Source organism: Schistosoma haematobium, chromosome 1 (assembly GCF_000699445.3).
Source record: "Schistosoma haematobium chromosome 1, whole genome shotgun sequence".
NCBI classification, from domain to species: domain Eukaryota; kingdom Metazoa; phylum Platyhelminthes; class Trematoda; order Strigeidida; family Schistosomatidae; genus Schistosoma; species Schistosoma haematobium.
The window spans coordinates 7,519,834-7,534,706 of NC_067196.1; the positions used below are offsets into that span (position 1 = coordinate 7,519,834).

General features: G+C 33.0%; 1 protein-coding gene across 1 annotated transcript in view; it reads left to right on the top strand.

The window, feature by feature from the left end:
- ARRB1_5 (Beta-arrestin-1) overlaps positions 1 to 14,648 on the top strand; it is a 172,992-nt gene extending 158,344 nt beyond the window's left edge. The window contains exons 10-13 of the mRNA XM_051218375.1: positions 3,847 to 4,059; positions 8,525 to 8,614; positions 10,311 to 10,431; positions 14,387 to 14,648. Coding sequence (XP_051073043.1) covers positions 3,847 to 4,059; positions 8,525 to 8,614; positions 10,311 to 10,431; positions 14,387 to 14,446 — 484 coding nt within the window. The 3' untranslated portion in view covers positions 14,447 to 14,648. The remainder of the gene's footprint in view (positions 1 to 3,846; positions 4,060 to 8,524; positions 8,615 to 10,310; positions 10,432 to 14,386) is intronic.
- Positions 14,649 to 14,873: the final 225 nt, after the last annotated feature.

Consider the following 14,873-nt stretch of genomic DNA (forward strand, 5'->3'; position numbering starts at 1 on the left):
AGTAAGCAATGACAGGTTGAAGGTTGATGATAACCAATCAAGATCGAGGTTTACAGGAAAAACTGTGAGTCATATATGATGAACATTGGACATTTCACTTCTAATTTAAATTTTTTCTGATGATGGTGTTCAAAATAACGATCAAACTGTCCAGTTCAGAGAACCAAACTTTATCAAGTGTTTCCTTTCTTTGTTTTCATTTCATTATTTAAATGAATGGCTAATATTCATAATGATTACTTCTATTCATTTGTATTATTCTCTTAAAAAAAATATGAAAATTGATTCCATTCGTTTTAAATTAAATCACAACAATCTCTATGTAGTGAACAAGAACACGAGCGGTAGCAATCGAATTACAGAACATCTTAGTAAAATCTGAGAACCATACAGTTAAAATATCAATCCATTGTCTCAAACTTAATTGTTCCTCTTACAAATATCAATCCATCATCTCTAATTTCATTGTTCCCACATTTTTACACCAATTCATTTCCATTCCCGTTGTTTCCTTTTTGATCTTCTACTGAAATACATTCTATTCTTGACTATCATTATATATTACTTATGTGTATATAAGTAGCTCATACCACATCTATATATGTTCTCCTCTCACTTTTATTCTCATTTATGAAAAATTTATTAATTTTAATAAGTAACTGATTTCACAGATTGAAATCATGAGTCACTTAAAGCTAAACCACCATGGAAAACCTGGAAGCACTGGACGGCCGTTTCGTCCTAGCATGGGACTCCTCGGCAGTGCACATCCACGATCCCGCACCTAGTGAGATTCGAACCCAGAACCTACCAGTCTCGCGCCCGCAAATGCCCTGGTATGGCCGAGAATGGGGTCGGCCCTCCCTTATCCTCGAATGCTCTCACATAGCCACGCGTATATAGCCTCTGCCAGGGAAGTCCTACTCACTGCCTTCTCGTGGCGGGGGTGTTGTTCACGAAATTGAGAGGACGAAAATCGAATGTCCGGCGCTTTAACCGGATTCCAAATCAATGGTGCACATGGGCTCCAGTATCGTGCGGGAAAAAATGGCGTATGAACCAAACGTTGGTCACCGGCTAGCATGGGGCTGCATCTTCTCACGATGCTCCACTGCCTTGTGGATCATACCTTTAGGTCAAAGGCTCGGGGTGTGGCCCTCTAAGAAAACCACCTTCTTCGGTCTGGGCACCCGGGCAGTATCGCAGCACACACACAAATATGGTGTGGCGCATATATATTTGGTGCCCTCTTGTACCAATATTTACGTGTTGAAATAAATAAATAAATAAAATCAGTCTCACGCCAGGCGCTTAACCAACTAGACCACCGAGCCGGCATCCAACAGTGTTAATGTCTAACTTCAACCAATCCATGAAGTTGCGCCACCATACACCATTGTCTTCAGTGAGTTCTTATCTCACAACAGACCTAGTTGAACTCCACTGGTAACGGCTTCTCACTAGAACTCCAGGAGTATCTCTTGAAGTCAGTCACTAGTGAGCAGGTGATTATTATCAGAAGGGGTTTGTGGACATTTTAGAAATTTCACAGAGACCGATAGGTCCTGGGTTCGAAACTCGCGGGGTGCGGGACCGTAGATGTGCGCTGCTGAGGAGTCCCATACTAGAACGAAACGGCCGTCCAGTGCTTCCAGGTTTTCCATGGTGGTCTAACTTCAATTGACTTATGATTTCAATCTGTGAAATTTCCAAAATCTCCATAAACCCTTTCTGAAAATAACTGATTTATTTAATGTAATTTTTAATTCATCATGTCAATCAATTAAAAATGAATTACTCATTGTTCAATAACTAAATGAAACTTTCTTAACAAATACTATTGAATTGTATTATGATTAACTGATTGCATGATAATTAAAATTAAAAAAGTGAATATTTCTTGTTTTAAAAAAAGAAAACACATCCATTTAAACGTAAAATGATGATCATTATCAGTATAGAGTTTGTAGAGATTGTTGAAATTCGATCGATATGATGGATGGATGGATGGATGGGTGGGTCAACAATAGACTATCATTGAAAGTTTGGAAGCAGTAGACGGATGTTTCGTCCTATCGTGGGGCTCTTCAAAAGGGCACATCCACAATCCCATATGTGGAATTCGACCTAGTGATTGATCTAGGGATTCGGTCTAGCGCACTTTCAGGTTTTGAATGATGATCTAATATTGATCAATTCATGAGACTAATTTAAACTTAACAATATCCACAACTCTATACCGATAACTATGTATTCACTAGTGAATGGTTTCAGAATGAATTTCATGGGGTTTTAGTGAGAAGCCGTCACCAGTGGAGTTCAGCCGTGTCGGGTATGAGGCAGTTACTCACTGAAAACAATGATAAATGGTGGCGCTATATCGTGGATTGGTTGAAGTTAGAAATTAACACCATTGGATGCCAGCTGTCTCAGTGATCTAGGGATTAATCGTTCGTGCGCGAGACCGAAGGTCCGGAATTCGAACGCCGCGTGCGGGATCGTGGATGCGTACTGCTGAGTAGTCCCATACTGGGATGAAATGGCCTTCCAGTGCTTCCAGTTTTTCAATAGTAGTCTAACATTTGTCCATTCATGATACCAATTTAATTTAATTTAATTTAATTTTGTTTATAATCAGAGAGGGGTTTCGTGGATATTATATTAATTTATTGGTTGAATTCATGAGTCATTTGAAGCTACGTCATCATGGAAAACCCGGAAGCACTAGACAGCCGTTTCGTCCTATTGTGGAACTCCTCAGCAGTCGCACGACACCTCGCGGATTCGACCACTGAGCCGACCGGCATCCAAAGGTGTTAATGTCTAACTTTAACTAATCCGCTAAATTGAGCGACACATTCACCATTATCTTCAGTGAGTTAGTATCTCACGACAGACCCGATTGAACTCCACTGCTCACTACCTTGTCATTTCATTTATAGTTATGAAATATTGATAAAATAATCCAAAATAACACCGACCAGATTACGTAACAAAACAGGTAGACTTTGGAAAATATCGAAAGATTTTATATCTTTCCATTTTGGTATATCAATCGTCTAAACGATATAAGATCGTATATCTATTCATATACATGCGTTTTCTTATATATTAGTCAGAAAAACGTTTGCCATCTTCAGGAAACGTACATATAAATATAAATTCACTTGATATTGTTTACTTGAATCTTTCCACTGCTATTTAGGACTCCATTTGATCAGTCTCTTATTAACATATGTGCATATTGTGTGTATTGCCTCGATATTGCCTTAATTCACAAGCATAATAAGCAAAGATGGATAATGGCTAGCAGTGGAATTCAATACACGCTTTTTTTTTTTTTTTAAAAATTTTAAAAAAAATATAACTTCTTAAAAATAATAATTATTTTTTCATCCACCAACAAAACACAACCACACTAAAAAAAAAAAATATAATTAACCAAAACTCAAAAATATAAAAAATTAAAAAAAAAAAAAAAAAAAAAAAAAACAGTTTTACTATCCTAATACTATTATTCAAAAAAGTACATAATGCCGAGTGATTTTCAGTATTCAAATCAAAGCAATACACTATTATTGGTTTTAAATAAATGATAAGTAATCTTTGTTTGAACAATATCACTTTTGTTTATTCAACTCTTCAATCTGCTGAAGTGGATTATTGTGTTATCTACCATTATCATACTTCTCTTTATGATTAAATCAACCAACCTCTTAGACAACAAACTGTAATTTCAAGTACCATTATGTATATTTCTTGTTTTATAAGATAAATTAAACAGTCTTTTAATCAATATAGTACACTTTACTTACTATTATTTCATTTGATATTCTATTTATATAGAGAGAATCTACCTCAAGCTGGTGAACAACAATGGAAGTATACAATATCATTAGATACCAGTTTTACTGATGCCTTAGCAAAACAGGGTGTTGCTTTAGAAGGTTATATTAAACAAGAGAAAAATTGGTTGGCTTCATCAACAATATTGAAATTATCTTCAGATTTAAGTGAATGTCTAGAAACAATGCAAAATATTTATAAAAACACTGAAGAGTAAGCTAAAATTTATAATTAAAAAAAGTATCTTTCAGATTTTAATTTAATATACAGTTTGAAGTAATTTTTCATCTTGAACTGACAGGATTTGAAGAATTAATAAAATTTATTTACTTACTTACTTACGCCTGTTACTCCTCATGAAGGAGCATAGGTCGCTCACCAACATTCTCCATCCAACGCGTTCCTGGGCAATCCTTTCTAGCTCTTTTTATATTTTATTCATCGTTTTCATATATGCTTCTATTTTCCGATGTAATCTGTTCTTTGGACTTCCTCTTTTCCGCTTCCCTTCAGGATTCCAAGTTAGCGCCTGTCTTGTGATGCAGTTTGATGATTTTTGTAATGTATGTCCTATTCATTTCCATCGTCTTTTCCTAATTTCCTCTTCAGCTGGAAGCTTGTTTATTCTATCTCACTGTAGGCTGTTACTGATGGTATCCGGTCAATGGATGTTGATTATGTTGCGTAGACAACTATTTATAAATACCTGTACCTTCTTGATGGTGGTTGTAATAGTTCTCTAACGCTAACCATTAAAACTAGGGGACAATAAATAGTTGTTTCATTTTAGTCTGGGACTTTTAAATATCCCTTTATCAAGGTTTCTATATAGAAATGAACTCAAGTTAATTTCATATGAGAAACCTAAGTTGGTCAAGTTCAACCATTTGGAAAACGAAAAAGTTATCATTGACTGCGTTTGTAAATATAAACGATCAAAATTACAATACAAACCGATCCTAACCTCTATAACAGAAAATCTTACATTGCCACACCAGAACACTCCATACAATAAACGAATCAATTCTAAAGAAGTAGGAATCAAATACTTTGTACTGCATAAGCCTGATAGGTTCTTTAAATCAAGCCTGAAATTTATGTTTTAAAGCACCATGATTATTCTTTCATTATCGTGGTCCTAACTTTTTAATTTTCATACTTAATACTCAGTTATTATGATTACATAGAGATTGTAAACCGACCAATTTCAGACCACTACTAAAAACATGAAAGGAATGGATAGCCATGTCGTCCTAGCATTGCACTCCTCAACAGTGCACACTCGTAACTGTGCACACGAGGATCGAACCAAGGACTTTCAGTTTCGAGAGCAAACACTTAACCTCTAGGCCATTGAGCTAGCATTGAACGGCGTTAATGTCTAACTTCAATCAACCCGCGATACAGCACGACCACCTTCGATTGTCTTTGACCGGTCTATGGTTTCCATGAAAATCAATCATCTCCACAACTTTGTACTGTTATGATTATCTTCAATTTTTCTCCTTCACTTTCTACATATTCATCAAATGGATAATTATCTTCCAAACTTTTTGTATATGAACTATTTTTATCTTACTATTTCACATGAATCATTACATCAATACACCAACTACTCTAAGTACCTGAAGTTTTCGAATACATAATTAGTGACTCTATTTCATCAAACAAAATAAATGGAGTGCTGTTTCATACTTCGTTAAAACCTATTCACGACATTATCTATGACCTTTCGAAATATGAGAGTACGATTTTTAGAGAAACTTTTAATGAAGGTAATTTAAAATCAAGTACACAAACTTTAATGAATTTGACTTATATGTCGAAAACCGGTGCATTCATTCACTTTGTTTGTCTTAATTCACATTAAGGTTATTCCATTGACTAATCGAATTGGTTACTTCAACTCTCAACATATTAAAAAAGAACTTCTACCTTAATCGATAATTTCTACCTTTTTAACCTCTTTTTCATATAGAAAACTGTTAGTTGTCAAATTATAAGCAATTACTATTATTACAATGACCGTAATAGAATGTTTGTCCCATTTTCTATAATATATTCATATGAATTTCCTATACTATTTATAACTTATCACACAACAAAAGTGTTTCTTAATAATACAATTACACTAACATATCCACGTAATGTTATTTCATTAGTATGTGACCTTTTAGATGTACTAATCATAAATTTCATGTAGATATTCTAATAGTAAATGTTATAAATCTTGCCATTTTCATAGTTGAATGCTAACTGATATAATCAAGATTTTAATATATACCCTAAGTCAATTATCGTAATACAATTTTTTATAGACTTATAATATAAGAACCTTTCAGAAAAAGTTGATAAAAACATTGATTACTTCAAACATTGACTTATAAGAGGTTAAAGATGCCACAGGTAATCGGAGTTCGATAACGCTTTAACCAGTGACACCTTCTACTATGAATTGTGCTCATCTAGTGGAATCAAAAGTCAGAAGCGAGGAGGTTCAAAGATATATTTGATAGACTATCAGTATATCGAGAATCGACTGATCTAAACAGGCTAGCAGTTGCAGGGTAAGTTGAGCATGGCGTTCCCACTAGCGATCTGGTGAGGATATATGACCGAGCGCCTTCATCTAGGTGAGTTCACTAAAACTAATGTGGTCAGCATCCAATGTTGAAAATTTACAGAGCTATTGATTTTGGGGATTCATTTGCCGTTACAAGGTAAATTCCAAGATTAAATGAAGATAAAGTATCTTTTCACCAAGTAATCCTATTCGTAGCATTTAAGAAAAATGTCATAGGAAATGATCATTTATAAATGGATTTAACGATAATTTTTCACTACAAACTCACTTGGACAGAATAACCGTTAAAGAATGTGCTAAACAGTTGTTTATTCTTAATTTTGTATATGTCCAAACACTACGGCGTTAAGCAACACCGATTAAAGTTGAACATTAACACCATTGGATGCTGAATTAGTGGTCTAGTGACTAAGTGTTTGTGCGCGAAACCGGAAGTCCTGGTTTCGAGTCTCGTATGAAGGATCGTGGATGCTTACTTCTGAGGTGTTCTATGATAGGATAAAACGACCATCCAGTGCTTCTAGGTTTTCACTGGTGGTCTAGCTTAGATTGACTCATGAATTCAACTGTTAAAATTATCAAAATCTACACAACTCCTCTTAATGATATATAGGTTAGGCAATAAATACAGTGCCTGTAGACAATTCCATTAGTCTATATTTTGAAGGAGGGTTAATTCACGATATGATTTGGCCGTCATCACCTAACTACGTAGGTAGTATCAGTCCAGAATAATAATAAAGGATTCGGAATTAAATTGTCCAATTCAGTGAACGTAACATTGCAAATGAATCTATGAGTTAAAAGATTTATTATGATTTATTTTCAGAATGGGGATTTGTGGATATTGTAACTATTTCAACAGTTTGATTCATGAATCGATTTATGGTAAACCACCATCAGAAATCTGGTAGAACTAAATGACCATTTCATCCTAATATGATACTTCTCAGCGGTGAGCATCCACGATCTCACATGTGGGACTTGAACCCGGGACCTTTGGTCTCGTGCGAGAACGCTTAAAACCTAGACTACTGAAACGGTGTCCAGAGGCGTTAATATCTAACCTCAATTGATCCTTGATCTTTCACAAACCTTCATCTATTTTCTGAGGTGGATAACTGTCTCCGCCAGATACGGATTGAACACCACTAATCATGTCTTCTCACTGGAATTCCAGGAGTTTAAGCTTGAAGCTGGTAAATAGTGAGCCCATGATTACTATTAGAATGGGGGTTTGTGGAGATTTTAGTAATTTTACCAGTGCCTCCATGTTTTCAGTGGTGATCAAGCTTAAATCAACTCATGAATTCAATTATTATTTACTTGTTAGTTATCGGTACTTTTATTATTGTTGATTTGACTGACATTCTAAGTAACTGATCTCTGATCTGTAAAACTAGTGGCAGCACTACCATAAAATAATTGTTACTGATTTTTTATAGCTGGCTACGAATGTAAGCACCAAAATACACAAAGCTGTAAATATTTTAACAATTGTCTGTCTTTTATCAATAGTAATCTATGTATTATTTATTAGCCCTCACTCCCCCACTATTACAGACATAACTTTACCACAGTAGTGACGAAAAATCCTCACTAAAAGCTCTGAAACAATCTAACTTCTTGTTACATTTATTCGACTGAAAAGTTTTCCTCCTGATGATTGTCAGAATTCAACGAGCACCTTGAGAATTGTATAAACATTAAATCAATCATTACTCAGTGGTCAGTAAGTCATTAATATCTAAGTCATACACGAAGTCCGTTACACCCCAAAGAGCTGAAGGTTGAAGTCTCAAATTGTGAAGCTAGGTGATATGGGAGCATCAGTTACTTCATGATATGCCTTACTGATGAATACTGAGTATTCAGACACCCTAATCTACGGTTTCCTATAGACTGCCCCTAATAACCTAATCAACATCATATCTTAAGTTTACTGATATTCGTCATAAACTTTATTCAAGGATTATATAGTATCCAATTCATACGTCAGTTTATAAATAATCAAGACATTTAAAAGGTATCAGCCCATAACTTTTATCTTTTTGATACCTTTGCCTATGATTCCATCATCGTTCTTTTTTCTAGATCTACGGAAACGGCAATCAAAGCGAATAAAGAATTACATGGAGTTGTTATATCATACTTTGTTCGTGTTAGATGTTGGGTAGGGATCAGGTAATTCATTTATTAGTGTTATAATCTTTATTTATTATCATCTTATTATACATTTGATTAAATGGTTTATTTAGATACAAAATTATTACAAGAGATTTGTGAAAATTTGTGGGATTTCACAGATTATTCAACAGACTATCCGAAATGTCGACCAATCAACTTTGGGTCCCGTCTACACAACAGAAACCTATAAACGATACCTGTGAAATTTACCAAAACTTTCAAACTTTACGTTGAACCAAAAAAATTAGAAATGAGATTTAAGGCTTTTGGTTTAACGATTATTTTTTGGTTTGTAACTAACAGTGAAATTCATGACTTATGTTTCCTTATGTCTAACATTCATTAGTTGTTCTTGTCGGCATCGCAGTGTTGACAATAATATGGAGATTCAAATCCCAATGTCTTTTTCACTAGGTTACTGTTTATATATATAGCCATTAACTTTCTTAGTACTAAAGTATACTGTCAGCAATTCAGAGTTATTCTCTCTCTCTGAGTACATTGACCCATTAAGATCGATCAAACGGGATTCTCAATCTTAGCAGTAGGATCATACAAACTCTTAAAAGTAACCTTTGGTTTACAATTTAAGTCAATAACTATCAAATAAATACTTTAGGTATTAAATCAAAGTATTGCGAATCTCTGTTAATGAATTTAAATAATTATAATGTGTCAAAAGGTACTATAGCTCAAGCCTTATAGTCTGTCACAACGACTTATTTGATCCTAACCATGATAACTAGATGTAAATATAAAGTACATGCACATCATCACAGATAATAACTTCAAAGGTTTTTACCACGGACGATTTACATTCACATCATAAATTAAGTTCATTGAATGAAACTGAATAGTGAAGTGTGGTTTTTGTGACATCGTCTTCCATAATTTTGATTTTTTTGAAGTAGTTAGAATAAGATTTACAAGTGAAAATGGTGAAACTATAATTTATGGATGAACCAATCAAATATAAAATAACAGGTCTTGGATTTTGGCACGAAATTCATTCATTCATTTGGCTAAATAGAGTTTTGGCATTATAGCTGATGTTAGTTCGTGATGGAAACACTTAACCTAACTCCTAACATTAACTATCAACTGTAAATCATAATTCTGATTCCTCACATTGGTCTATAACCCTCGTTTGGCCCTTGTTATTAGGTGAACACTCTCAACGTCACTTTAGCGTCGGTCAAAGGTCGTCTTCACCGTGAAAAATTCGACTCGTTTTATTTCAATCGATAAGGTCTCTACAGCTCTAGTATGATATCTCGTGTCTTCCCTTTAGTCGGCGATCTCAGTAATAGTTTATAGTAAATGACGAATTCAGTCAAATGTTGTAAATTGTTTTTCTTATATTAGTCTATAACTATTGAAAGATTAGGTCTTCGATATTTCTTTCATTGACAACTTGTTTATATTCTAATTATTGGTTAACGTTGGAATTAACGACATGCAGAGATTGATGATTAAATGTGCCTAAATACTGTGATTGAAGTTTCCATTGAGATTTCATTTGGCAATCTATTACGATAGTATATATTAATATAGTAATATTATACATTAACTAAGCAAGGAATCCGTTTGATTTCACTTATATTAATTTATTGAGAAATATTGATACTACTCTTAATGACTATATCAGTAATGATTTCAATTATGTTTTAAATGGAATTTATTTTTCTTCTAGTCGTTTTTCTGTCCACGTACCATTTTTATTGATGCAACCAGAAAAAGAACCTAGCACTATAAATAACAATGATATATGTTTAACTACTCATACTGTTCAAGCTGATGTAGTAGAAAATCAGGCAAGTTAATACCACCAGGTTACATAGATCTAAATGATTTTCAATTTTACATTAATAATTGTTAATAATTATTATGTTTAGATTGATAACATGAATGGATCAATATTGGATCAGCATTGAAAATATGGAAGCACTGGACAATCGATTCATCCTAGTATGGGACTCCTTCAATAATGATCCATTCATGAAATCAATCAAATGTCAACAATCTTCACAAACTTTTATTGATAATTATTATGTTACCTAATCTTTTGGCATTAAAGACAGTTATTTTAAATTATTCAGAATGTTAGTAGTTTGTTTTACATACTGCATGGTATTAGATGACATTGAATAAAGTAATCCAGAAACATTGAAACAACACTGTCACAAAAATTGTGACTTTATACAACGGTTAGAAATGCTAAACAATCAGTTATTAAGGCAGCATAATGTTTTTATTATCAAATATCAAGCAGAATAAACTTATGTTAAGCACCTTTTTTGAATTCGCACTAACTACCTAATTCAGATGACTAATCTTACAACTGGAATTATCAACGTGTAGAATAAATCTTGATCATAGGTCTGTTGAATATATTTTTTACTTCAATATACTAGAAAGTAAAGCTGTTTAAAATATCTGTTATGTCCATAGCTTAGATGATCACCACGAATACGATTGACAAATTTAGATATGCGGACTTATACAACCAACAAATGACTCATAAACCTGTGCAAGCAGCCTAAAGTCCCGATTGATTATTTTCCTTGCCTGTCAAGTCCAGAACATAAATCTCAGCCTCCGCGATATAAATCATGTATTACAAACATACTGAATTTATATACAAACCAAACAGACCACAGCATACCATAAAATAGAAAATAACATTTGTACAAGTTCTAGCCAAAAGTGGCTGTGAATGTGGAAGACTGTAATTAATAGACTAGACATAACTTAAGAATGGTAAATAGTATAATGATAGTTTATAAGTCAAAATGAAGCTTATAATATGAAAAACGCAAACATGAATAGTTTAGTTACTTAACAATTACACAATGAAAATATATGTATAGTATTGATCCAGAAATAGATCCCAACAGTTACTGTTTATTATACTCGTCGAAATATAACAATATCATCTAAATATTTTATTGTACTTCATATCAATGTACAAAAAGGTCCGTACATCAAAACTCTATCAGAATTTACTTTAAAACTCTAATTAGAATGGACAAATAACATTATTTTTTGTATTAATTTACTTCTATTCTAAAAGTTCAACAAAATAATAAACAAATCTGTGGTACAATTGTACTACCTAAACTTGTGTTACTTTCGGTTATTTATTTACTCTGAAGAAGTGGCTTTAATTAAGTCACGAAACGTCAGAAATACAATTTTCCTACTCATTGAGATATAACAAAAATATATTTATTATTAACTTTCTACACATACATACAAAATAAACGAATGAGCATATGAATCAAAAAAATAGGATAGACGAATCTAAATTACTGAGTTCACTGAAATAACATACTGGATATGTAGTGATGAGGAGTCCCATATCAGAAAAGTATACCAATCTAGTCCTTCCTGGTTTTCAGTGTCGATCTAAACAAAATTAGTTAATGATGTTAATTATGAAAATTAATATTTGTAACATCAAATAACCTGTAAAAAGTTGCACAGGACTTAATAATAGTTAGTAGTATGTTGTAACACAAAATCAAGAACGAAACTACTTAATTCACCCTATAATAGTTGCTTGAATATTCCAATTGACGCTTAGGACTGTAATTGAATCGTCTATTATTGGTATGTGTGCATCCAGTAGATAATAGACTCAGTAGCTAAGTGGATAGTGCAACAGTGTTTGAAAGGAATGGTATTGGGTTCGAGTCCTGGAAAGAACATCAACTCTGAGATGCAGGTACATCCAGCTAGTGAGTCCCAAATATGGTGATACACACATCCTGGATTTCACTATTAGCTTATTACAATACTTAAGTTTAATAAATAAATCTAACTTTTGTATTATTGTGAAAGTATTTGTGCATAAATGAATCATCTGGTGTATAAAAACACTTCAACACTTCTAGTCTCATTTAAATTACTGTTTCATGATTATCAGATGTTAAATAAAAATACTCTCTACTGCACGACGATGTGTACAACAACATACCGTTTTAACAACACTTTCAATGTTTATAACTTTATAAAATATGTTTAAATACGGAAAATCGAGGATTAAATAAAGCTGACGCTACTAGAAAACCATTTTTTGCCAACTGTGACTACTGAAAACGAGTATAAAATCATGTCTTTAGAAATCTGCTTATAAATATTCCAATGATTATATCTTATATGAAACGAAAACTAACTCATTTCATTTTATTTTTAAGGTATTGAATCTCCCATTCATTAGTGTTAAGGACTGAATTTTGATAAGTCTGTTTGTGTATATGTGAATCCTAATTGTCATTAGGCCAGACTTCTTAAATAAAATTGGACAGTGGGTAGGATTGGAATCCAAGACGCTCATTTCTTCTTATTTGGAACTCGTCAGCTGAATGTACCTGTATCCTAGTGTTAGGACGAAATGCGCCTATTATATTTCACTGCGGGTTTAATAGCTTACTTTGTATTCTACATAATGCTAGCGGACTTCACCGGATTACAGTGAATAGAATATTTGTCAAATTTATGTTTAGCAAAATAACTATTGGATCTTGGATAAGAATCAACATTTTTGAAAGAATCATAGAATTCATAGAAGTAAAACACAGATTAAATTCGTCATAATGTTACTTGTATTCTTCTGATACTTATTGTCATAAAAAAGGTCGTAAATCTAGATCACTAGTTCTCAATGGAATCATTGATTTTACAAGTATCTTGAATGTAATTGTTGGTTAGTGGATTAAAGCAGCATTGTATTCTTGGTATCGTATAATCCACTCATACAAATCGGTGAGTAGTTTAGCTTTAAAGAAAAAACAATAACTGAGTGAAATGTGTTAAGGTATCATAAGTAAGCTTTTAAGAAAGTCTGCAAATTTCCACTAAATGTAATTATGACAGGGATGTAAATTAGACTAATGACATTTGAGAGTTCATACAATCAAATGTAGGATGTGAATGTATAACTATTTAGTTAAAAAAATGTTAGATTTATACTAAAGGTCTATGAACGTCTTATTCCTTTTGTGACCAAATAATGAATGTGCATAAACGTTGTGGCTTTTTAAGAATAATCAGTATTTTTATCACTGTGATTACTGTAGACATAAGTAGTATGTAGCATCAATCAGAAGTAGAATGACTGACGACAGAAGGTTGAGAAAATTGAATTGAAGAGTATGAAAATAGAGTAGTTGTAATAGAAACAGGAATTTAGGAACGATGAAGTTTGTAAGAGACAATTGATGAATGATGTGCAAATAAAGTATTTCATATATGATTTTCATATTTTACGAAGACATTGTGTAATTGGTTCACCTCACCAAGTCTTCGATCACTACATTACTACTATACGTTTCATTACCGATTAGTTTAAAATCAAATTTTCTCAAACTAGTATATGATGATATTAGAGATGATATTACTTACATACTTACATACTTACATGGAATCCTCAAGGCCAAAGGAAAAGAGGAAGACCAAAGAACACATTACGTCGGGAAATGGAGAAAAATGAACAAGAATTGGATGGAACTAGAAAAGAAGGCCCAGGACAGAGTGGGTTGGAGAATGCTGGTCGGCGGCCTATGCTCCATTAAGAGTAACAAGCGTAAGTAAGTAAGTAAATAAGTACTTACGCCTGTTACCCTTCATAGAGGAGTATAGGCCACTAAAGATGGTTTAATTTCATTTTATTTCAAATACATGGTTTATTTTATTACTAATAACTTTCATTCTATAGAATATTTGGGATATTTTTTAAGTTTTCCCTATTCTTTATTTACGTTGTAGCCGATGGAAGACAAATCAGAAAAGAAACAAATTGAAATACCGCATGAAGATCAAGATTAATTATTGTAAATCATAGTTGAAGTATCAATATTACATTCGTCACCAAAAGTATATACAAAGTGAAACAGCCTAGTACTTTGTTTATGTAGAAAAACAAAATTAAAAAAATTCTTTTTCTCTTTTTTGTATATCACAGTTGATTGTATCAGTTTTACAATGTACTTTTAAGCTTATATTCTATTAAATAATTTCTGTAGAAAAATGAATAGATTTTTACGTTATTTCTCTTTCTATGAATTTACTTTTCATGATTAGAAAGGGGGGTTTTGTGGATATTATTAGTAATTTCAATAGTTAAGTTCACGAATCAATTGAAACTAGACTACCATGGAAAACTTGGATGTACTGGACGGCCGTTTCGTCCTGGTGTGAGACTCCTCAGTAGTGCTCGTCCGCTATCTCGCCTCACAAGATTTGAACCCAGGAC